This window comes from Magallana gigas, chromosome 8, assembly GCF_963853765.1.
Source record: "Magallana gigas chromosome 8, xbMagGiga1.1, whole genome shotgun sequence".
Taxonomy (NCBI): domain Eukaryota; kingdom Metazoa; phylum Mollusca; class Bivalvia; order Ostreida; family Ostreidae; genus Magallana; species Magallana gigas.
Genome location: NC_088860.1, coordinates 15,701,487 through 15,728,843, shown reverse-complemented (window position 1 = coordinate 15,728,843; position 27,357 = coordinate 15,701,487). Strand labels below are relative to the sequence as shown.

Genomic DNA, 27,357 nt, shown 5'->3' with positions numbered 1-27,357 from the left:
CCCTTTTCAACCATCTTTCAATCAGATCAAAACGGATCTAGTCGACCAAGAAATAAAATCAATGTTAGAGAAAAGAGCAATAAAAGTAGTAAAAGATCAAAAGGGTTTCTTAAGCTATTTATTTCTGGTACAGAAAAAAGGAGGGGGGGGGGCAACGCCCTGTTGTGAATCTAAAGGAATTAAACGGGTTTCTGAAATACCAACATTTCAAGATGGAAGGCATTCATTTAGTAAAGGACCGGATATAATACAGGAGAAAGATTGGCTTGTGTAATTGGATCTAAAAGATGCATATTTCACAATACCGATTCACAAAAATTTTCAGAACTTTCTGCAATTCAGATGGAAAGAAGAAATTTACGAATTTACATGCCTTCCATTTGGAATATCGGTAGCACCCCTTGTTTTCACAAAAATGATGAAGGTTCCAATCAGTTGCTTGAGAAAAATGGGTGTTCGTCTGGTCGTTTATCTGGACGATATCCTCATTATGAATCAGTCGAAACAAGGAGTTCTGACCGATTGCAAGTGCGCGATAAATGTATTGGAAAGCCTGGGTTTTGATGTAAATTACGAAAAGTCAGTGTTAGTCCCATCCAGTGTGATGGAATATCTAGGATTTACAGTAAATACAATAGATATGACTCTGTCACTTCCAAAGCAAAAAATTCAAAAGATAAAGGAGCTGAGTCGACAAGTTATTCAAAGCAATCATGTGTCGATACGTTTTCTGTCCGAACTGATAGGGAATTTAACTGCGTCAATTCAAGCGATATTCCTGGCTTCGTTGCATTATCGCCACTTGCAATCAGAGAAGAACATGGTCCTAAGACAGGATGGGGGATACAACACAATTGTGACGTTATCCGATCAAGCCATAAAAGAGGTAAACTGGTGGGTAAATCAGGTAGAGGTGTGGAACAGAAAGTCCCTTATAAATCCCAATCCCGCAGTTATAATTCAAAGCGACGCAAGCAAAAAGGGGTGGGGTGCAGTATGCGAGAAAATGTGCATAGGAGGGATTTGGCTGTCAGGGGAGTCTCAAAACCATATAAACGTTTTGGAACTTTTAGCGGTAACGTACGCGGTGAAAGCATTTTTAAAAGAAAAATCGGATCTGCAAGTTCTAGTTCAAACCGACAACAAGACCGCTATGACGTATATAAACAAAATGGGGGGGAACCCAATCCGCTCAATGCAATCAAATTGCCCTCTATCTCTGGGAATGGTGTCTTCAAAGAAACATAATAATAAGAGCAGATAATATACCAGGTGACCAAAATCTTATTGCAGACTGGGAATCGAGGCATCATTTGGATTCGAGCAGTTGGATGTTGAACCCACAATTGTTTCAGACACTTTGTCAAATGACCATAGATTGCAATGTAGACCTTTTTGCCGATCGAACAAACGCTCAACTACCGACTTACATGAGCTGGCTCCCAGATCCCCATGCAGTAGCGTACGATGCTCTTCTCCATCCATGGAACAATATCAAGGGATATGCCTTTCCCCCGTTTTGTCTTATAGCTCGTTGTCTCAAAAAGACGAGAATGGAAAAGACGACGATTCTATTAATCGCCCCTGCTTGGACAACACAACCATGGTACGCAACTCTCCTAGAGATGTCTGTACAGGACCCAGTTCTCCTCCCGGTCCACCCGCAAACTTTGATAGCCCCGGACGGTCAGACTCACCCAGTTCTTCAGAACGAATCCCTACAACTAGTAGGCTGGGTTGTTTCAGGAATAATCTTAAATCGTATTCGCTATCAGAGGACACTGAAAAACTACTTTTCAGTTCCTGGTCAAAAGGATCAAACAGTTCTTACGACTCAGCCTGGAATAAGTGGACACTCTGGTGTCTGGAAAGGCAAACTGATCCCTTTTCGGTATCTATAAGTTCCGTGTTAGAATTCTTGAGCTGGTTACATCATAGCGGTTATCAGTATCGTACAATTAACGTTCATAGGTCCGCTATTTCATCCGTTTTGTGGGATGTAGATCTTGTACTTTCATATTTAAAGGACTTGCCAGATAACAAAGATTTATCTTTAAAAGTATTCTCCAAAAAATTAGCTATATTGTTAGCTATTGCAGCCTCAAAACGTGTCTCTGAATTGGCACGTTTAGATATACGTTTTATGAAATTAACACCCGAGTATGTTGTTTTTCGTTTACCAGGTATATCAAAAACCCAGAGGGACTGCAACGCTAAAGAAGTCACCTATCACAGGTTTTCTGACGAACGCATCTGTGTTCTGGAGTGTTTATGTGTCTATTTGGAAGCCACAAAAGGTTTCAGGAATGGGGACAATGCTGAGGTAAGCGATCCTTTGCTTCGTGCAGTAGTCAAGCCTCATAAAGGATTAACACCAAACACCATTTCAAACTGGATAAAAAACATTATGACTTTATCTGGAATAGATACTGCAAAGTTTCAGGCGCACTCTGCGAGAGGGGCGTCCACTAGTAAGGCTAATAACAAAGGAGTTTCTTTAAATGAGATTTTGGATATGGCTGATTGGACAAATGTATCATCTTTCAATTTTTTTTTTTGCAGACCAGTCTCATCTCCAGGTTCATATGGGAATGCAGTATTATCGTGTGGTGAGTGCACAAATTTATAAATTGTGAGCTTTGAACGTGCAATGTTATATCTTATGACTTTTCTGAAGATTTTATGAAGGCGCTTTAGCGCCTGATATAAAATATAGATTATACGAAGAAAAGTCATAAGATATAACATTGCAATCCCGCCACACCATAACCCTTATATACACTCTTGACTTTGTAATATACAATATATATATATATATATATATATATATATATATATATATATATATATATAAGTTTAAAGCAATTACTTTTGTATGCTTTTAGATGATGTGGATGCAGCCGGTTTTCCGCCTTAAAAGGATTCCTGGAATTATTTTGTATATAAACTGAAAATAAATGGTTGTATAAGATTTATTTCCGATGTTATTCATTAAAAAAAAATTGAAAGCAATCGATTTGGTCACTCAGGTGTGTTATCTGAGAGTGGGCGAGTCTAAATTTTCTATAGGGGTATACAGGCTACAAACAGCTGATTTTCTTATTTTTAGAGCTATTATTGGAAGCTATTGCATTGTTATATCTTATGACTTTTCTTCGTAACATCTATATTTCATATTAGGCGCTAAAGCGCCTTCATAAAATCTTCAATTTCATCGTCTCATATGAAAACATAATCGGACGGAAGACCTACTCGTTACTCGTAACGAGATCTAGTCTTTTGATGTATTTGAGAAACATTTGTATTGTTATCTCAAAGTCAGGAAATTTATTTCTTTTAAATGAAATATCTGCAAATGCAAATCATCAAACAAAAAACTATCCAAAGTTCCACATCAAGCATTTAATATCCCAGTCTGGCAACCACCCACCCCACTCCCGACACAAAAAATACTAAATTTGTCTTGGTTATAGAAACATTGAATTAACATCTGTTACATATTATGTATATTCTGTGCGCCTACTCCCGAGCCCTAGTGACCAGAATATCTGATGAACGCGGTAAACTTTTTAGGTAAAATTAACTGTAAGATGAACGCAGTTGTAGAACGCAGGCGCTTGTCAATTTCTCTTTATAAAAATCAGTAACCTCCGATGGTAAAGAGTATCAATACAACAGTTCACATTTTCTTACATATTCATGGTATTTTTGCACATAAAGTGTCAGTGAAGTAAACCATAAATCTCATTGGATAAAATTAAACAAATTTTTCATTAAGTAAAAAAAATCAAAACATTTCAATGCAAAAGTATTCAACTAAACTGGAACCCCTAGCATCGGAGGTTAAAATGGCGACAATAAATTACTGAAAAATCAAAACGTTCATACAATGTATATTGTTGGATTTAACCAAGAAAAGAACAAATCAAGTTTGTGCTAGGATGTTAGAAGGATGTCTAATGTGAAAGGGTAAAGCAGGTAAATAATTTTTTTTTATCAAAATCGCTGGGCGAAGTTTGTGATTATTTTTCCGAATCATTGTGTGACACTCGTCTGAGATTCGGAGAGACGTCAGATTAGAATTTTCAGTCTTGACGAATCTCGCTGAGTTTAGCTGCGTGCTACCTGCTTGCTACCCACCAAAATATGTTTACAGAAAGGAACTTCCCTTTAAAAATTAAGAAATGAAAATACATAAAATACATAATATTCATAAAAGCACTCAGACACATTATGCATGCAGCATTGTGCACTATTATATGCATAAATTGACAATGTTAGCACGATAGGCCATAGTTTTCAATGTGCCCATGATTGACATCATTAATAATAGTAATGTAATTTTAATGATTCAAAGCTTCTTAGACAATGTGAGGTTATTTTTCGACAATGTTAGAATTTTTGTTAAATTACATCACTGCTTCTGACCTCAGCTAACCCGTTCTGAACTAATCTCTTCTAATCGTCAAAAGAATCGTCTAGTTTGTCTACCATGGAAGAAAAAGGAGAAAGGGGATCGGAAAACCTTTTGCTCCTTATAAACCGATCGTCCATTACAATAGCCGAATCTTTGGACCTGGTGTGTTTTGAATATTCAAAATCTGAATCTTCCTCATCATCACTAGATCCGCTTTCTTCGCTAGAAAAGGCAGAGAGCTTTCCAAAAATGTTGCTAATTGTTCTGAATTCTTTTTTCCTTTCATCAAAACTTGGTTTGTCGACCTTGTATGTTTTGAACAAATCCTTTTCAAGAGAGCTGCGTGATGAACTCAAAAGAATGAGTGCCTGTGCAGGTTGGCATTTAGCGGCATCAATTAGATTTTTCTCTAAAAAAGAGACATGTTGCTCTGCATCATTAAGATGTTCATCAATCACATCCACGTGTGATTCTTGATGTTTCTTAAGTCCTTCTACATTCCTTTTTAAAACGTCATCAAGCTGATCTTTTAGAGATTGGTGTTTTTCTTTCATTCTTAACTCTATATCGCTGATATGTTTGACTAAAGTGCTTTTTTCCAACTTCATTTGTTCTTCAAATGTGTGACCCCGTTTGATTTCATCATTAATCCAGGACAATTTGTCCTGCAACATAACATTGAGGCCGATAAAGCTGTGATTTTTGTGTTCAGATATTTCAATACATAACACACAGACAGGAAGTTGGCATTGCTGACATGCCAACGTGTAGTACTGGTCTGGATGGTTGGCACATGTCTCAAGGCCAGATGATAAACTGTATGCTGACTTGTCACCTGAAACAATGGATTTTAAATTACGAAGTTAACTGTCTTTTAAACAATTGATTAAAAAAAAAATACTGTTAAAGTGGGTGTGCAATTAAACGCTAAGTGAACATCAAAAAATTAATTTGCATTACGTTTGAAAATTATTCTGTTTTGTGAATTTATTTGTTTGTAAAATCTATCTTTTCTTGCATACCTCTGTTATCCTCTGTAAGTTCATGGTCATTCAAACATACAATCAAATCTTCGGCTGTTAAATCAAAACTGGCTAGATAAGGCGGATATAGAATGATCTGCAGAATTTCTTCTCCAATGATTCCTCTATCAAGGTCTTTTTTGTAGTGGCTATAACATTCCTTTGAGGAAAATGTTACTGAAAGGATAATGCTCCCATTTGAGCAAGACATACTGGCACCGTATTTTTTCTTCATTTTTAGGTTAAAGTTTAAAAATTTGCTCAAAATATTTGTTCTGTTCTTCTCATCCAGGTTTGCATAAGCCTTAATTTTTTCTTCCAGTCTTTTTAACAAAACTTGTAGTTGATCATCTTCAATGTCCTTTTTGTGTTCCTTTAGGAATTTTTGTGTTGCTTTATATAGTTTCTCTAATTCTGATTTTGATGTCAATCTGTAAGTCGGATCCACCATTTCATTAAAAATACGAATAGAAACATCAGTAAATGATTTCACAACATCTTTCTTATGGTCTTTCCTGGCTTGAATTGTGATCTTCTCTTTAGATGTAAGGTCTATTTAAAGAAGAATATATACTGTAAAGTTAGTCTGTACACACAACTTTTATATAGGTCGAACTTTTTGTATTGAAGGCGTCTGTTCTTTTCTAATATCAATTATTTAAAAATGTTAACAATAATTTCCATAAGAAAACAATCTTGTATTTTCAAAGTTGAGGTAATTATTTGCTTTGTATAGTCATTTCTAATGAGCAAATGTGACTCCATCAATGATTCATATATAAATGACATAATTTGTGTAATTATGGGGGAAAAACCCTAAAAATTAATAATAGTTGGATGTTCTATGATCAATCTATGAGAATAAGAACTACCTTTTTCTTTGACAAGTTCCAGTAGTAATGTTTTGACAGACATTTCTTCTTTAGCAAGTTCTTTAATCTTGTCAATATATGTTTTTTCCATGTCTGAATCAATTGTTCTTATTTTGGACTCTTCCAGCATTTGGACATAATTGTGCTGAATATTTGGTAACCTAGTCTGCATTCGTGCACAAACAGCGTGAATTATTCCCCATTTTTCATTAAATTCAGTTTCGGATATTGCAGGAATGGAGACCATCACACTGTGGTTATGTTTGTTTCTAATAAGACGAATGCGCTCTATGTCATCACCTTCTGTTTCCTGTCCCTGTTCTGGCATTTCTTGTTTTCCCCAACCCTTGGTGGGAGGTTGAATACTTTTTTTGAAGTAGTTGCGTAAAAGGGTATACAGCAGCGTGATATCAAACTCACTGTAACCACTGGCCTTTGCATTGTTCACTTGAATTATCTGATGTGGTCCTAAATGTTCAAGACCTTTTTTATGTTTCATAACCATATGAAGTAACAAATTAGGAGATACTTCTCTATACAGTACATCTTGTAATATCAGTGGTAATTCTTCAACAATAACTAAACTTAATCTGCAAAATCTTGTCCTGTCCTCATCAGGTTCTGCTTTACTCAAGGCCATTCTGATAATATTAAAAAGAGCTAATGAAATGGTACAATTAAATTTAGGGTTTTTTGGTGTGTTTTTTTTTTTGTCATTTTGCCCCGAAAAGACAGGAAAAGACGACAAAATGAAGGCGAAAAGATGAAAAACAGAAGCCGCAAAACTGCGACGTAAAATCTCGTCTTTTCGTCTTTCGCCTCGCAGTTTTGCATCTTTTCGTCTTTTTGGCTCGCAGTTTTGCGACCTGGGTTTTCGTTTTTTTGCATCGCAGCAAATTTGCGTCTTTCCGTCTTTTCGTTTTTTTCGGGGCGAAAAGAAGAAATTGCAGAAACAAGTCACCATATAATGCTGATTGGGGTTTCATAATAATGCTCGAAAACTTGGTATTTTTACAATACTTTGAAAAAAAGTATTTTGATAAATAAATTATGGCATGTCAAATGTTGCAATATTCAATCTTTTCTATTTGTATTGTATAGTAATCCATTTGTATTGTATATTTGTCCACTTGTATTCTATATATTCCATTTGTATTGTATGCTCTTTATTTGTATTGTATAAATTTCCATTTGTATTGTAAACGTTTTTATTTTTCCATTTGTAATGTATAATTAAGGCCTTCTGTTTCCAACGGAAGACCTTATTGTTATTGCTATGTTTCCTTTTTTCCTATTATTGTAATTAGTTTTTTCTACCAATTTTTGTGCACGGGATTTCTTAGAAACAGCTCAGCCGATCTCCACTAAATTTTCAGATGTGATAGATATTGGTCTGAACATGATAGCAAGTTTTTTGTATTGATGACGTCACATCCGTTTTTGAGATATTAAGATTTTTTCTATTTTTATATGGGTATTTTGTTTTCTTTCATTATTCTAAAATATTAAGATATTGACAAGGCCGGGTCATATTTTTTCGGCCCTAGATTTTTTAAAGATGAAATTTTTTACATGAATTTCTACTGATACAGTTATTATTTTAAGATTAAAAAAAAGACATTTACCACACCGTTTGTTTAGGGGATCATTTCAAAGTTTGTTAATTTTCAACATAGGAGCCTATAGGATTTTGCTTGAAATGGATCAATTTTGCACATTTTTTTTTTTACAGTTTTCTTAAACTTATGCCCTAGGGATTTCTTTTTCTGTTCTACATATTAAAGTTTTTGCTAAAATGCATCAAATGTTCAAATAAAAATAAACCTTTTACCTCCTGGTTTGTTCCAGGGATCTTATCAAAGTTGTTTTTTGTATGCCCAATTTCCCAGTTTGTCAGATAATGGCTATTTTTTATTTGACAAAGACAAAAATGGTGATCTTTATAGTATTTTTCAAACATTAAGACATATTTTAGTAATAAATAAATATATAACATCACATATTTAAGGTCATTTATATAAAATACATGGTGACTGTTTTGAAATATATGAATTAAGCTATATTTAGGCGGGTAAAGAAAACGTGACAGAGGGCTAGGCTTGCTGAACCCTCTTCACGTTTTCAACCCGAGCCCAAATATAGCTCATACTTCGAGACATTTATGTTTATTCTACAATATAATATCAGTTTTACGCATCAAACGAGCTATTTTCAACAAATTACGCTGAATATCTGCAGTTGAAACTCTCACGCCATGGCATCAACAAAGCAAAAAGATGACGTCACAATACAAATGAAACGCTGTTCGAAAGCGTGCGTACTCGTTCTTAACTCGGTCTCGTTAGCCTAAGCTAAAATATCTACGGTTGCTAAAGGAAAGATTGAAGTTTTGCATGATTATGGTCTTATATGTCTAGCACTACTGGCGCCAAAGCTCGCTAGGGCTCGAAAATTGAGATTAAAAAAAGCGTCATGAATTTTTGTGCTTTTCTTTCTTTACTTTTTTCTGGAAAATATTTTCTTACAACATGTAAAGTAAAAAAGTTTAAATTTAAAAGACTTTTCAGCTTTTATCAAGAAAAAGGGGCTGGTCCCTCAATTTAGAGACCTAAAGGGCTCTGAAGTCTTTTACCCATAGCTCTTCATCGAGGGATATTTTGTAATAGATTATAGAAGCGAATATGTTTACCTTACAGTTATGAAGCCCAACAGTATAACGATTTTCTTATGTGTTACGTAATTAGGGTTTTTTAGGGGTCAAAAGTCCAAAACGTATATCACCTATATCTCAAAAAGGAAAATATTTTGAAATGCAGTATCAAAGAAAAGATGCTCAAAATGATGTACTTAACAACATGCAACCTTCAAAATTTGGTTCAGCGGCTCCAATAAAGAGATAAGGGACTGGCCCCTAAAACATTCTTTCTCAGTTATCTCAAGAATGGTAACGGATTTTTAAATAATTGTTGAGCAAAATGTCTTTAAAATCAAATGACCTTCCATTTGATAACAAGAAAAAGGGGCTGGCCCCTCAAATTAGGGATCTAGATGGCTCTAAAGTCTTTTTCCTTTAGCTCTCATCGAGGGATATTTTGTAATAGATTACAGAAGCGAATATGTTTATTTTACAGTTATGTAGCCTATCAGTATCATGAATTTCTCATGTGTAACGTAATTAGGGGTTTTAGGGGTCAAAAGTCCAAAACTTTGATCACCTATATCTCAAAAAGGAAAAATATTTTGAAATGCAGTATAGAAGAGAAGATGTTCAAAATAATGTACTCAACAACATGCAGACTTCAAAATTTGGTTCAGCAGCCCCAATAAGGAGAAAAGGGACTTGCCTCTAAAACATTCTTTCTCAAATATCTCAAGAATGGAAAAAAAATATTAAACAATTGTTGAACAAAATGTCTTTAAAATCAAGCGACCTTCCATTTGATACCAAGAAAAAGGGGCTGGGCCCTAAAATTAGGGACCTAGAGAGCTCTAAATTGTTATTCCTATAGTTCTTTACCAAGGAATATTTAGTAACAGTACTATAATGATTTCCTTATGTGTTATGTAATTAGGAATTTTTAGGGGTCAAAAGTCCAAAACTTTGATCACCTATATCTCAAAAAAAATGTAGTATCAAAGAAAAGATGCTCAAAATGATGTACTTAACAACATGCAACCTTTAATATTGGTTCAGCGGCCCAAATAAGAAAATAAGGGACCGACCCCTACCACGTTTTGCACAGATATCTCAAAAACGGTGACGGATTTTTAAAAACACATTTTGAGCACAGCTCGTACACCTGAAACAAAATAGGATCTGGTCCTTAGAATGTAGACCGTGTTTTCCTGTTCTAAATCATATTTAGCTATTAAATAGCAAAATCAAGATCGAACATAAATCTCAAGTTCTAGAATCAGGCGGAAGACCTCCTCGTTGCTCGCAACGAGATCGTGTCTAGTTTTTTATTTATATTCTATCTTTTCGATTTGTATTGTATAATTTTCAATTGTATTCTATATTTTTTATTTGTATTGTATAATTTTCATTTGTATTTTATATTTTTGATTTGTATTGTATAATTTTTCAATTCTATGATATAATTATACCCGCACTTTCTAAAGAAAGTTCGGGTATATTGTTATTACCCTGTTCCGTCCATCCGTCTGTCTGTCCGTCCGTCCGTTTGCCACGTTTTACTTTCTCAAACTGCTCTTACATCTTATAAATAAGCAAACTCAACTCTTGGTGTTTGATATATTTGGGGTATCATGTTGTTTTGTAAAAAGGTTTTAAAAATTCTCTGTTAGTCCTGGGGTCAAATAATTGGTAAAAAATGACGTTTTTTTAAAAAAAAACCCTTCTTCCTCGAACATTTTCAACAGTAGACAAATCATCTCTTGGAATATGTTTTAGGGTATCCTATAGATGCGCAGTAAGATTTCGGAATTTTCAATTTTGTCCTGGGGGTCATTACATGGCTGAAAAATGACGGTTTTTTTTACAAAAAAACTGGTTTCAAAAATGTCATTTTTTTTTTTTTGGCATTAGCCAAATGATCTTCTAGAATATAATTGGTGGTGTCATATTGAAGTGTGATCAGGTTCCAGATTTTTTTTTTTAATTAAGGGGATCAGTGGGCAACAAAAAGTGATTTTTTTTGCAAAAAAAGTATGGTTCCAAAAACTCCTCTTACAGCTTTTGGAGTAGCTACGTCATCTCTTAGGATATAATTTGGGCTGTCCTATAGATGTGCAATAAGGTTTTAAAAAGTTAAATTTCATCCAGAGAGTCAAATAGTAGCAGGAAATTGACGTTTATCACTAAAAAAACAAACATTGATCCAAGAGCTCCTCTTATGATTTAATGGAGGACACATCATATATTTATATATTTACAATAAAGTCTACGATTCTTCCTACAAGGTTCAATGTTAGACCCCTCCCCCCTTTTGACCCCCCCCCCGGAAAAGTGGTTGTCTAACCTCAAAATGAGAAAAATCAAACCAGGGTGCACAACTAGATATGCAGGCCTATCATATCGTAGAGTTTTATACAATTCTGTTCAGCCATCTCTGAGAAACAAGTTCAGAGCAGGAAAGAAGAAAAAGAAGAAGACGAAGAATAATAATACATGTATTAAGAACCGTACAAAAACAATAAGTCTCAAAATTTCATTCGGGAGACTTAATAATAAAGATTAAATAGAGATAGGATCATCAAACATCAATAATTTAAAGATGATTGACAATCTCTGATTCTAAGGGGGTCAGGATGACCCCTTAGGGTCATGACTTACATGCCTAATTATCTGATGCGATATGACCTAAGGAGGAATAATATCTTTGGATTGAGGTGGGGATCTCAATGGTTTTTATGATATTTGTTAATTTCAGGAAGTACACTTGGGATCATGACCTACATACCATCTGAAATGTCTTGAACAAAGAAACAATAATATAATATGTACATGATATATGATTCAATTTAAGAACCCAGATATAGATCAATCACTATGTTTTGTAATACTTCCTATGTATATATACATGTATAAGTTTGTGTTTTGTTCTATACTATTCATGTTCATGACTGTAGTATGGCTTAGTCTTATTTTAAATTACATTAAAAAAATTGTCAAATATATGACTTGGAACCCCCACCCCCAAACAAACTCAAATATAAACTGTTCATCCCCCACCCCCTTAATTGTCGAATGTTCTATTAAAATCAAAATATAATTTGCGTGTCTAAAAACTTTCATAAACCGGTAAAAAATGTTATTTTAAAAAAAAAAATTATATACACCTTGCATAATTGACAAATGATCTATTGAGATATGATCAGAGGTCATATTTCTACCTTGGGATCAATAACTAGTATTCATTGACAAGTTAAAATTAATAACAATAAATGATTCAAATTATAAATGTTTATACTCAACATTCACCCCCCCCCCCCATCTAACCTGGTTCTAAAGATTCAGTCTTCTTAATACATTCTTACATGTGTACAGTAGCAAATTTTAAATCATCTCTTGATTGCTTTTTCTCTCCTGATGCACATTAACATTTTGGAAATTGCTTAATTCAATTTTTAAGATTTATAAACAAAATGTTATATGCATGTGTATTCGCCTATTTGGGGCAACTGTAAAGTCTCCTAAACAAAGCCGTGTCATCATTAGGCTAGGAATTACCCACATGGATCAAACACTACATATGAAATGGATAAAATATTCTATTATTTCTAGTTCTAGAATGTCAGAGTGTCTCCATGGGGGCATAATCTATATACAATTTTAAGTGTAATGACACAAAGAGCAAGAATAAATGATATGGTTTAATTAGGGATGAGGATCTCAGATCTCAGAAGTTAACAAAATATACAGTGTATCATCATTTCCTATTTCATAAAGGCGGGGGGGGGGGGTGTTAAAGACAGCACCTTGGGGTCATTAATGTATTTTACACCATATGATGCATCAAAATGACATTACAAGATATTTTGTATTTTCCTGTTTGGTGGGGTCAGAACAGTCCCATAGGGTCATGACCTACATTGTATTTGATGCATTATAATACATTAAGAAAGAAATACTCCTTCCTTCCTATTATAACTCATATAAAAATGATAAGTGTCTACACTTACTTACATGTAATATACAAATTTAATACGTAATTATTTATACCGGGTCAATATGGGGTCAACTCAATAGTGCAAGTCTGACATTTAAATGAAAAAAATAACTTTTGCAACTAAAATGACAGAAACTTTACAAATGCGGTAGGATAGGTAACGATGATAAACTTATTTAAATATTAAAAGATGATGATACAGTATGCTGTCAAAGGGAGATCACATTTAGAAAGTGAAAGTAGAACTTATGTATGCTAGCTGGCATCTCATTATATTGTGCTACTGCTACTACATGTATTATGCTTACCTATATTGGTCAACATCATAATGATAATCCAATTAAAACACAATAATGAATTCCTCTAGCTGATCTTAACTTAAATCCTTTTCTGCATATGGAAAACACATACATATATGTATACACGTGAACCGGCCATCTAATCGAAGAACTGGGTAAAACTAGTACCCGCTGATGAGACCCGCAGATCTGTGTTGTGTACGTAATTTCAGACAAGGATCAGTTATTTATAACATGCATGTATTTTCATGACCAATTCTTCAAATCCACTTGCACTATTTTATTAGGTAAATAACAGCGTTAAGGTGGTGCATTTTGTGATGTATACTTCCTATTGAGATAAGCAATAAAGTATATTAAATATTAATTAAATATTTACCCCCCAAATAATGTTACCTAACATTGAAATACAGCATATACAGCACTACATGTATATAGGCGTTACTTGCACCATGAAACGGTGTTGATCAGATTTCGGAATGGGGTCCGTGAGGGGACACGTACCCCCCTCCCCAGGAATCTGGAACTTAGTGGCACACCCTCCAGTTTTGGCGTAAGGCGTCTAGAGCATATATACTTTTAGAGCATATTTACTTATCGAACACAGTCATATTTTTATAGTCGATAGCGATTGACTGAGTAACACGTGTAAATTTCCCGGAGCACCTCGGGCATGACCAATTTCGATATATGATTAGATTAAAGCTATATGGTCCGATTTATTTTGGCATTTTCAAACAGAGAAATGTATCGGTTTTTAAATCAAGCCATATAAGTTATTAACTCTCTGTAAATTATACATTTCCAATCAATCACGTTAAAAAGAAATGAAAGATTTATTGGTAATAATTATTTATTTGCCGAGTCGGCCAGTAAAAGTAGCAAGGGACAGCTTCAATATTTTTGTAAAATTTAGAGTTGCTGTACTTATAGGCTTATGAGTGTTGCTAAAAATCATGAAATGATTTTTAATGATTATCATTACTTAGAGGGATGTCTCTTGTTGAAATTGATATGCAATATGTAGGCCCCAAATTTTAGGTACATGAGAATCCGAAGTACAATGCAAAACCTGCGGCTATGACTGTTGTGTTGATTTTACACAATGAAATTGCAAGTTACAGACGGGAGGTGTTATATAGTGCCTCTTCCCCCTACATGCCCTAGCCATCTTTCCCCCCGGAAAAATGGCTATATAGCAGTTTTTCCCCCAGGGAAAGCTGACTATATAGTGGGCTCCCCCCTTTTTATAGCCAGATTACCCCCACGGTAAACCTACTATATAGTGGATTTTCCCCCTTTTTTTACATTCTGGCCATGTATATGGGTATATCCCTCTAACTATATTAAGAATCGGTAGGACAACAAAGTAGTGCCTTTAAGCAAAATAGTCCCTATACTTGCAGAGTGTATATACATTTATTGGGACATTTTAAATCAGAATGCTTGACACATGTCAGAAAAGAGGATTTTCAATTTAAAAAACAAGTGTCAAAATTGAATTATCATTTGAAGAAAAGAATTGAAATTGTTTGATGTACACCCTTTCCAAAACTGAGAAATTCCCTACTTTTACTTTCATTTTCAGAGTTTTTCAATACAGACGCAATTTGCCGGAAAACGAATCTGACTTCAAACCACGAAATTTTAACAGGAAAGAGACAATTTGATGAGCTTTCATTTAAGAGGTCCCTCGTTGCTGAACGAAAATTAGGGCCGGGGCTATAAACCATAACGTTAACATTACCGCCTATGGAAAATGCATTAGTGGACTATACCGATATGGCGGACCATTCGTGGTAATAATTTGCAATAATTGATATGATATTAATTTCTCATAAAAAGGATAGTTATGGCATTTATTAATACATAGAATAAAATAGTATTACATGGTTTTTTTAACCCCAAATTTGAACTAAGGCACGCGCCTCCATAACATTCATGTGTCATCATCGTTTATTTCACCTGTTCTTACACCTTTTTGGAACACCTTTTACACGGATTTCGGAATACCTCGAATCTTTTTCATCTAATCGATGCTTATCTACAGTTCCGACTTCGATGTTAAGAACACGTGAGAATACATTTGAGTAAAAATACGCTGGTTTGGAACTTTAATTTTCCAATGTATTACCATCTCCGAGGGAACTAACTGACCAGTCTTGACCTAATTTTGTAGAGGAAGGGAATAAAAAGTGGAAATGTATTACTCCCTTCGTCCAAAAGGCTATCAATTTTAAATTAATACCGTTCGAATTGACGATCTTAAAAACAATTATATATTTCTTCTTCTAAATATCAAACGGGAGACAGGATGCAATGATATGATGATAACTGAAATGTTTTAGTTTTATTTTGATTGATGGGGTTCTAAATCATGGGTAAGGGGTATTTTAATTGATTATATATTAAAAGCCTGTGAAGTTTTAAAATTTTGTTTTAAAGTTACGCATATTCATATTTTTAGCACATTTTTTACGAAACTCGAGATTTTATGATGTAAACATTTTGTTTAAAAAAATGAAATGTCTTCACAACCAGAACAATGTCGGTATCTTTGCTGGTTACTTTGGAAAATGTGAAATGGAGCCTGAACTAACCTTATGTATATATTTACACTCACTATTTGCTAATTTTTCCATTTTAAGTTTGCAACGTGATTTATAAATATACAATTTTGAAAACGATGCCAAATAAATCAAGATATACGATTCACTTACCTAAAAATCGTATAATTCTATTTGTTTCATATTTTTGCAATAAAGATTTACTTGTGTACCATATTATTGCTTCGAACAATGAAACAAGGGTTATTTAAAAAAAACCAAAACCCCCAAAAAACCAACACATCTATTGTGATGAGCTGACTTATTTTTTTTTTAATATAAGCTTGGTCTTCTAATCAACTAACAAGTAAAAAAAGTCGTATACATGTATGCGCTTAAGTTGGTTATTTATTTTTGATTTTCGGTTGCTCCTTTTATGAATAAAAGTTTATTGATTTATTTATCTAGTTATCTATTATATCATTAGTCATCTTATGAATTGATTAAATGTTTTGAAAAATAATGAATTTACCCGCGTACCTTTTTAAAAAATTTTGTTCGTAAACTTTGGACTATATATGATATGGGCGCCTAAGATGGTCCCCTACATCGTCGTTTTACTTCAATTCTTTTTTTTCTTTGTACAGATTTATATGTGATGTTTATACATAATGTTCATTTTGATTCAAGTGCTCACATTTAAGAAATATGACATCGTAAAAACAACCTTTTTCCGCCAATTTTGCAATTTTAGCATAAAACAGCTTGTTTTCAAGCAGTTTTTCTCTCAGAAAACATAGAGCGCATACTTGAACAAACAAAATAGTTTAATCAGAGATATATATATAGCCAAGACTAATAAGTAACAAAAAAATATCTTTGTTCAAGCATGCGCTCTATATTTTCCATTCGTAAACGGATAAGAAAAATGTCAATTTTTGACCGATTTTGATTGAATTGTAGTATAATAGCGTAACTTCTGACGCCATATACTGCAAGTGAGTGCAAATAAATCAATGAATAGGTAAAAAATATATTTTAAATCAACTCTTCTAAAAAAAAACATAACATTTTATTGTACCCGAAACACAAAAATTGCGAATTATGGGGGCCAAATTTAAATCATATTATATATAGTTCTTAAAAAAGAAAAGCAGAATTAAACGTAATTTTCAATCATTTTGGAAATATATGAGCGATTGTGTATTTTTAAATGATGTTTTTTCTTTTAAATGACCGTAAAAATACGTTCATGTGGTCATCTTGAGTTTTTGAGATATGGGGCCCTAAAAAATACATTTTCTTTTTAATTGGATTTCAAACATCGGACTCGGAAACAACAAAGGTCCCTACCCTGCATGGTGGCTAAAATTTTCAGTGTCATCTACTAGTGGTATAACACTATCACTGTGAAAATATGGTTAAGTGGTCATCTCTAGAATATGAGATTCGGATCCCCACTTATAGAACACTATTCAATCATTATAATGAGGTTTTAAACATCGGGCCCTGAAACATCAAGGGCCCCTACCCTGAGGGCTGAAATTTTCAGAGTCATCTACAAGTGGTAAACCACTGCCACTATGAAAATATGGTGATATGGTCATCTCTAGTTTATGAGACATTGAACCCTTAAGAATATGCACTATAATCATTATAATAGGATTTTAAAAATCGGGCTCTGAAACATTGGAAACAAAATCTCTCTAAAACAGAGGTTTAGCCTGGATGAAATTTTCACAAACAGGCAGACAGTCTGATAGATTTATCAAAACATTCTTAAAACATTTTCGCTTAGTACAATTTCAGAACACAGAATTATGCATATAAGTGTTTAACTTGTAAAATAAGTATTTTTTTTCAATTAATTACTAAAATTAAGTTTCATGTGTAATTCCATTACACACATGTTCAATTTTCAGCATAGCCTATAAAAATAAAAAATCGGCAAAACGAAACTTAACCTTTATAGATGAATGCAGTTATACATGTATGCAACCTTGGAGTGTAGAAACATTAATTATAATCCTTACTGGATTTCCATCAATATTTTTTTATAAAATCTGAACCAAAAACGTGAGGGAGAAACCCTACTATGGGGGAAAAGCTACTATATAGTAGGTTTTCCGGGGGGAGAAGCTACTATGGGGGAAAATCTGCTATACAACACCGGTAAGTTTCTGACATGTGATAGTGCAACATTCATGTGGTACGGAAGGTCAACCCTCTGCAGGGAATTAACTGGGGGAGGTCTCAAAAGCTGAAAAATCATGAAAAATTAGCAAAATATGAAAGGGTCAAAATCTCATAAAAACCAGTATGTAGAGAATTTTACAGGTTTTGACTAGTAATTTTTATCAGAAATTAGTGATTGGCGTTATAAAGAGTGAATTAAAGATATTTGTGCTGAATGGGACCTGGGGAAATTCTATTTACAGAGTTCCGAAGACATGCACCCCTTGGCTACAATGAATTGTATCCAAAAAAATGTCTCCTGCCACCTAAATGCCCCTACTTGAATTATTTATGAGCACGTGACCTGAGTTTAGAAGGACGAAATGTTGGTAGCAGCATTCGGGGATACAAAAGAAAGAAAACGACAGTGTACGTAGTGCGAGCAAAAAAATAATGATAGCATAACAATGGACCATCTAATTTAGGCGCGAGTTCCTTACTAAACAAGTCAGTCGCACAACAATGGATTTGGTTGACTGTCGTTGAGGGGCCAGGAAAAGGGTAATTTTGGCTAGTCCGACATCTTATCTTGTTTTAAAATTTATGAACTCGGGTATATATGTATATTCTTTTTCTTTTTGTTACCAATCCTTTTGTATTGAATGGTGTAAGGTTTTATATTTAAATGACAGTAAATATTTACATAATATGAAAATAATTTCCTACGACTTTTTTAAAATCAAACCTGCTTGCCCTTTATGTACCCTTTTCCTCTCTTGAATACCTTTGCCGCGCACATTCTCAGATCCAGTAATAATGGCAGTCCTTCATAAATATGCATTGGAATGTTATTTTCTTTTTCATTGTAGAACTTTGCTAGTACTAGATTTTAACCCGTGCGTGCACGGGTTGACATAGCATATGATATCAGACATTTACGAAATCTATACATCGATACACCGTATGTTGTCGACATTTGCAGAACCAAGTTTTAAGCCTACAATAATCTACTAATTTCACTACACTCTGCTGAGTTTGAATAATGTAACTGTGTCTGGGGAAAGGCCTTCACCACAGTTAAAATGCCTTTCATGTGTATCCGTAATGTAACAGAAAATTGCAGAATCGCCCCTAAACGATTTTGAAGAAAATTAATAAAGTTGCATTTAAAATAACAATCAAATTGTTCATAACAAAATCATTTTGAAGCTGTAAATACCTTTCTTCGAAAAGTGTAATTCTATAATTGCAGAATTCAATATTTCTTCAACAACGTTTTTACCAGTGTTTACAGACCATGTTGACATTCAAAACTCTCAGGATTTTATTTAGTAAATGTCCTGTGTTAGAGTTATCTCCCGTATTTTCTTTGATGAACAGATGAAAAAAATTCCAATGCATGCGCAAGATTGTAAAATCCAAAAATATTATAAATGATTTCCGGAATTTTTTGAGGAATTTTCGTTCATTATTATTATACAATACAAATAAGCATTATACAATACAAATGGAAAATATAGAATACAACTAAGAGTTTTTAGCTCACCTGAGCTGAAAGCTCAAGTGAGCTATTCTGATCACATTTTGTCCGTCGTCCGTCTGTCCGTCCGTCTGTCTGTCCGTCTGTAAACTTTTTACATTTTGAACTTCTTCTCTAAAACCGCTTATCCAATTTCAACCAAATTTGGCACAAAGCATCCTTATGGGAGGGCAAATATTAAAAGTCCGATCTGTATTCAAAGCGGAGAAAACCTTGAAACTGTAGAAAAAGGGGGGTGCATTTTTAAAAATCTTCTTCTCAAGAACTACCGAGTCTAATTCAACGTAGTTTAGCATAAATTATCCTTATGGGAAGGAAAATATAAATTGCACAAATTAAGTGCTAATTCTGTTTCAAATCTGAGTTATTACGAAAATAATAATAAAGGAAAGGCGTGTTTCAATCAGTTTAATAGCTTCGGGTTCGGCATACGGTAAAATGGGTAGGCAAGACTTGGCCTGAGCAAAACAAAATATTGGCAGGTATTAATCTGCCAATCTCATTAAAATTTCAGGATATTTGATGGACCAGTATATTTGTATTCGCTGTAAATATTGCTGCAAAATAATGCGTATTTGGAATTGACGATTGCCGATCTTCCCTGGCTTTTATTTTGCCACGGCCCGGGTTTGAATACCCATTTTACCAAGACTCGTATTCCATACTTCTAAAACGAGGTTCTTTGTTTAAAGCAGCCATGACATTAAACGAAAAAGGGTCGATCTGACTACGATGAATTCGCTTGCTATGCAACAGTTCGCGTATGAAGGGAAATTTTTGAAACATGCAAAATATATTGGTGCCGATTTTGTGAAGTAAATTGAGGCTAAATATTTCAATGCGTTGACAGTTTTCACACATGACGTTGGTGTTACCTTGTTCGAATTCTGATTTTCGTTTCGTTTTCATTATTTATGCTTTGTAACCTGGGAACTATCGTCTGTATTTCGTGATTTTTACGTATCAAATCAAACAGAGACTTCGGTAAATCAAACAGTTAACTGTTTACCTGCGCAAATTAAGCAAAATCTGATGTATCAAAAAAGTACTGAAATACTATCGGTAATTCGGCATTATCTTTAGCGTAATGGTAGATTAATGCAGTAGGTTTTGTTGAGATGCTCGGCATTTTCTCGAGTTTATTCAGTTTAAATAGAGTTTGATATCGCTGACGGAAATATGTAGGTATATACATGTATATATATGATTCATTTCGAAAAAATAAATTGTGTTCTTTATTTCTTATAGTGCATGTTTTTTGTGTTTAATTGTTTACAATTTCTATTTACTAACCATATTTGAGTGTTAAGCTTCGAATTATAAGCAAGATATAGAGATTTGCTCACAATTCTATGTTTGTACACAGATCTTAAAAACTAAAGATTAAAAAAGTAAAAAAATTGGTCAATATTTATTAAGAAAATTTTCAAAGTCTGTTCTTCCAGAAACCAACTTTAAAAACTAATTGTATTGTAAACTTAACCTTTTTTCGTCATTATTACTCCTACTGTACATGTGATCCTTGACTGTGTTTGTGTTCATTGGTATAAACTGATTTTGAAGCTCAAATACCAGTGAAATGGTCTTGAGTGAATAAAAGAATTGAAAATCTAAGGCCATTCTTTTTTTCCATTTTAAATGCTGAATAGGAAATACCAAGTTAAAAATCTTAAGCTGAATGTAATAAACTCATGTGAACAAAATATGACTCAAACCTAGGCGAACTATGAGCTTTGTATCTTGCTTATAATTCTACGATTGACGCTGAAATTTTGGTTGAACATTAGAAATTCTATATGAATTAGAGTATGTTAAATACTTGTACAAACAAAATAAAAGAATGATATTCTGTATATACCTACTCTCTGGGGCCCCCTCTTTATACAATAAATAATGTGAAATCTACATTAATTTTGATAGTTTTTCATACACGAGTAAATAAAAACGACATCTTTAAAACAGTTTTCATAGTTCTGACACATTTCTGTTGCGGGGATAAAGTAATTATCGCTATTCCTAAGAAAATATCACAGCGAAAAATTATCCTGGTTTGAACGCAAAGTAAATAACAGTCATTTAATTATAATGGAGAAGACAAATAAAATTTTTGAATGTTTTTAATTTGAGGAATTGAACACATTGAGGTACAATTTTCTTCTTCACATCTATACATGTAGGATTTTTAAAATAAAAAAACAATAACTATTATATATTTTTTAAATACAATAACTAGTAAGTAGTTGATGAAAAAAATGTACCTATATGCTCTCATATATTTTGATCGCTTTACAAAGTGGGGGGGGGGGCAGGACGAAAATATAGGGAATTGGAAGTTAACAACCTAACAGTGTACCCCTACCAAATGTTTAGTTTTATATCTTGCGTAGAATTTTCTTATTCTGGTAAAAATTAGTATTTTATGAAGGTTCAATGTCACAGATTACGTGTATGCAAAACTAAGTGTAAAATTCGAATACTTTACAATATTTATTTTTTGTTATTCTACCGATGAACCATATGGCACAATATCTTTTGAACGCCCATTGTTGCTCAGGTGAGCGATGTGGCCCCATGGGCCTCTTGTTACAATACAAATGGAAAATTATACAATACAAAGAAAGAATTACACCATACAATTCTTTTTTCGTTAAGCTGGACTAAATGTGATTTTTAAAACCTTTTTTACTGTTCCAACCGCACCCGTTTACTTCACTAAAATTAGAAAACGCTTCAAGTGGACCGATGACTCCTGACATTCTGAATATGCTACCTTCTTACATATTCGCATTAACAGACATTCATAACTGTAGATAAATTATATGTCTACTTACCTTATTTTTGTAAATCTAAATCAGAAGTTCATATCAAATCGGCCATTTTGGCATACGTTGTTTGCATAAGATGGCTGACTTGCAATGGTTATGATACATGTGTCACTACAGTATGGCTGAGGCAAAATAATTCCGAATTTTCCTTTGAATTTGGGGCGTTTCCGCTCGAGAGAGGAGCCGATTTTTTTATGAGATGAAAAACAATGTGTAAGAGGTCTAATTTAACTATCCCCATTTTGTAATAATGCGAGGTCATTTGAATTTTTGATGCGTGTTGTTTCTGGGGTTTATTCCCACGTAGCTAAAAATCTGAAATTCTTATTCCCACCTAGCTAAAATTGTGATTTTCACACCTGAGTGAGCATTGTGTATAGTCTGTTTTAGGTGTGAACTACCTGTATAGAAATCACCTGTGATATATAGTTACATGTATATATTCTTGACAATAAACATTAATTTTGATTTTAGATCTATCAATTATTGAAAGGTTAAATATTTATAAATTGAAAAAATAGAATAAATTTAAGAAAAAATAAAATAAATTTTATAGGCCTGGCAAGCAATTGCGTAAATAAACAACACACCACAGAAATTGATGGTTTAATTAGATCATATGAAACTTCAATCAAACTAATGCTTGATTTAAATGCCATTAAATTTCATTAAATGCTATACCATTAACTATCATACATGTACATTAAATGTAGTTTTATGTGTGTTCTTCTAAAATGTAAAGGTTCCCAGCCCAGTCCATCATACAAACATGATCTTTTTGAAGCATATATAAAAGCAAAATAGATTTTCATAAACAAATTTCTATCTATGACACGTTTCAGTATTGTAAGTATATTCAGCCTCTTACAAGCCTTTTCATGTATATTTGTTACAATAGTATATGATAAGTCAAAGTTCCATCAGCCTGAAAATGCATTCCTAAATGTACATGAGCATTTGATTTTTTTTTATATAATCACCACCGTAGCCATGGTGTATCCTGTATGATGTGATAATTTCTCTGCTATCTTGTAAAATTAACATTAATTGTTTTTCCGCTATTAGAATCAACACCCCAAAATTTGGACCATATAATTTTTATTTTTTTCAAGATCCTCAATATTAAGGGGCATAGAAGGGGTAAAAATGTCATTATCAACAATGGCAAACAGAAATGTATCATCAGCAAAAAATCTAATGTTATTTAATATGCCATCAGCAGTATCATTAATATATGTCAAAATCAAAAAAGGGTCAAGCACTGATACTGGCCCTTGTGGTATCCCAGATCATTAATTTCAATCTCAAAACCCCTTTACAATGGTATAAAGAGACTATGTAATACATAAACATTTCTAAAAAAGAGATTTTCTAATCAAATAACAATTATCCCAGCATGTATAGTTTTATAAGTAGATGAAAAACCTTCTAAATTCACTCTATGTTAATTGTCTATCGGAAAGATAAGCTTCAATCCACCCCAGGATATTTGCAATAAAAAAGTAAATTATAACTAACTAACATGCTAAAATATTTATGTACATGTATATGATATTCAAAATAAGTTATAACTGCTAAACAGAGTTTGTTGTTGACTGTGATTGTACATGTATTTAAAATAAACTTTGATGCAACTATGTCTGTTTCCCCTCTCCTCAAAAGAATGAATATTGAGTAATTTTACATACAATAAAATTTAGCTACTATCCATCATAAAACAAACCCTTTTAATAATCAAAATTTACTTCTATTACATGTATGTAAGTTTTTAAAATTTTGAACAAAATCTTAAAAAATTGCCTGGTATTTTTTTTTTATTTAAGGTCAATAATTGAACAGACTATAGTTCACCTGTAATTAATTTCCTTTGTTCTTTGACACCCTTACCTGTGCACCATTCCCACTTAGCTAAAATCAGTCACCCAGAAAAAATTCAGAATTTTAGCTAAGTGGGAAGACACCGTTTCTGGAGGGAGGTGAAATTTAAAGGCCCGGGATTGATTTTCAAGCACATGTGTAAATTCGAGGTTAACATTTTTAAATGCACACATTCAAGTAACCCAATAAGCAATGATTGACACAGTGGGCGTCTGACCCAAGTCGACCTAGGATATGCGAGTAGGCATACATCGTACATTTACCTTTTAAAAAAAATCAATGATGATTTAAACACTTTTTTGAAATGGTATTGTGTGTCACAGACGACTTCAAAATCATCCGGTACCCAACACGACACCACAACAATGGTTGACACAGTTAGTGTACATCTCATCAATCGGTATTTGACGTAAAATTAAATAAAGTTGGGGCGACCTTAGCATAATTGAGTGAATTATGCATAAAAAATGATATCACTGTATTAAACTTTTCTGGCTTCATTGAATAATGTTGCGTGTAAAAGACGTTCAGGTACACCCCCCCCCCCACCTCTGTGGTGGTAGTTAAGATAAATTCACAACGAATAGATCTGTGAACAGATGCCTTGGTAAAAAGAAAATTTATCTCAAAGATTACCACATTCATAAAGGATTTGACCCAAGTAGGGTCTTGATCATCGTCGGAACCCACGGTTTCAACAGTGTAACGGATAGAAAACCCGTGGGTTCCGACGATGGGTCTTGATATGAGGGTCATGTCTGCAGATTACGATTTGCAGTTAAGGGTATTGCACAACATTTCCTTTTCTGATTAAATGAGAAAATGAAACAATGTTATAAATTAAAAAGACTTGCTCTCTGGGAACTGGAATCTTGCTGACTCCCTCACCAGTATACGTTAACTGTATATTATTATACCTCTACTTATGTTTCACTTTATCAAAGTAAATCGATAAATTTTGCTGATTTCCTGAAAAAAAGACTATTTTCCTGCCAAACAGACTATTTCCCTTGAGAAAGGTGTTTTAGTCTGTTAAACTGTCACACACCTATTCCGAACATTTTGCATTTTCTAAGAAAGCAATTTGAAATGTTCAATAAAATCATGAATATTCTTTATCAGACGATCAATAAGATCGCGCAATGTTCATTGTGACGTGAATTTTTGACCTATGAACTGATGAATGTTTTTTGCGTATTAGAGAAAATACGTGTAATCTTGCAAGTGAAAATTTTATTGACTCTTTTCGTCATTTGTGGTACCTGTTAAATGCGAAACTAAATAGAAACAAAACGAAATGTTTACATACCCCCCGAATTAAATATCGATCTATAATTATTTAACCAAGGATGGTTTAACTTTCTAAATGAGTTGACAAGTTTACCTAAGCTATTCACTAATCAAAATCACCGAAAAATCGGCAGGGCCACGCTTACATGACTGGAAATGCAGGTGCTAGAGCTCGAATTTCCTCTATGTCAATCATTTAACATTATCATATTAGATTTAGCTTGGAATAAATTAAAAAAGAGTTTTTGCATAGTTTGATAAGGACATGATGATAATATACATTATTTGTCAATAGTTATTGATACAGAATGTAGTATTCCCGTCTGTAGTATTGAGCCCTATCCAGGAAATGTGGGATTTCATTAAAAAGAACCTACTTAATATCTTAGAGGATAGTGTACCATCAAAACTCTCGTCAACCAGATTTCACCAGGCATGGATAACGAGAGATATTAAGAGATTATCAAGACGAAAGAAAAGGAGCTTCATCAAAGCACGTAACACCAACAATACGGCCGACATCAAAAGATACCAACGCCTAAAAAAACTAACAGAAAAAGAGCGTAAAACAGCCTATAAGAACTACATCGAGGACATGATCAGCCCTGAGCTAACAAACAACCCAAAGCGATTCTTTAACAGTGATGAAGATGTAAGTACCATTCCAAATAAAGGGCCAAGTCCACACCCTGCCATGGATAACATCCGATGACAGAGAACGGAGTGTACAAACTGCTACGTAACTTAAACATCCATAAAGCAAGTGGCCCAGATGAAATACCAACTCGACTTATTAAAGAACAAGCAGAAAATTTAGCTCCAATTTTTACAACATTCTTTCAGGCCTCCATTACACAAAGAAAATTACCATCAGACTGGAAAGAGGCAAACGTAGTTCCAATCTTTAAAAAAGGAGAAAAGTGTAAAGCTGCCAACTACAGACCTGTTTCTCTCACAGTAGTCACATGCAAGATCCTAGAACACATAATATGCAGTAGCATCTCCAAACATCTGGAAAAACATGGACTTCTCACTGTTGCCCAGCATGGATTTCGAAAGAACAGATCATGCGAGTCCAAACTGATCCTGACAGTCCAGGACCTAGCCAAGAGTATGATCTCGGAAAACAGACAGACCTTATCCCTTTGGACTTCTCCAAAGCCTTCGATAAGGTCTCCAACGAGCGATTACTATACAAGGCAATGTATTACGGAGTAAGAGGGTCCACACTCCAATGGATTAGGGACTTCCTCAGTGGAAGGAACCAGCGAGTAATAGTTGATGGGAAGAGCTCCAACAATGCCCCCGTCCAGTCAGGAGTCCCTCAAGGGAGCGTTCTTGGTCCGCTGATGTTCCTCCTCTTCATAAATGACCTCTTGGAATATGTCCATCACTCCAATGTGAGACTTTTCGTTGATGATTGCGTACTTTATCCCAACATCTGTACCAACACAGACACTGTTAAACTACAAGAAGATCTCAATAGTTTACTACAGTGGAAAACAGACTGGCAGATGGAGTTCTACCCCAGCAAATGCCAACTGCTGAGAGTTACCAACAAACGCAAACCTGTGACCAACTCTTACAACATCCGTGGACACAAGTTAGAAGTTGTGGACTCTGCCAAATACCTCGGGGTTACCATCCACAAGAACCTCGGATGGAATGAACACATCGACAACATCACGAAGAAAGCAAATTCCACCAGAGCTTTCCTACAACGCAACTTGCAGCACTGCCCACGTATTACCAAGGCAGCATGCTATACAACGCTGGTGAGACCCTTAATGGAGTATGCATGTACTGTGTGGGATCCACACACAGCCCTTGACATCCAGAAATTGGAGGCAGTACAACAACG

General features: G+C 34.1%; 1 protein-coding gene across 1 annotated transcript; it reads right to left on the bottom strand.

The window, feature by feature from the left end:
* Nucleotides 1-3,382: 3,382 nt before the first annotated feature.
* LOC136269529 (uncharacterized) lies at nucleotides 3,383-24,294 on the bottom strand. Its single transcript, XM_034472744.2, has 4 exons — nucleotides 22,335-24,294; nucleotides 6,312-6,952; nucleotides 5,440-5,991; nucleotides 3,383-5,252 (listed from the first exon to the last, which is right to left on the bottom strand). The coding sequence occupies exons 2-4, from the start codon at nucleotides 6,949-6,951 to the stop codon at nucleotides 4,459-4,461; spliced, it is 1,986 nt and encodes a 661-aa protein (XP_034328635.2). The 5' UTR covers nucleotide 6,952; nucleotides 22,335-24,294; the 3' UTR covers nucleotides 3,383-4,458.
* Between the last annotated feature and the right edge of the window lie 3,063 nt (nucleotides 24,295-27,357).

Coding starts and splice junctions, on each gene's coding strand:
- LOC136269529 (XM_034472744.2), bottom strand. CDS start 6,951: ATGGCCTTGAGTAAAGCAGAACCTGATGAGGACAGGACAAGATTTTGC. Junction 5,992..6,311: donor GGAACTTGTCAAAGAAAAAG/GTAGTTCTTATT, acceptor TTCTTTAAATAG/ACCTTACATCTAAAGAGAAG. Junction 5,253..5,439: donor ACTTACAGAGGATAACAGAG/GTATGCAAGAAA, acceptor CCATTGTTTCAG/GTGACAAGTCAGCATACAGT.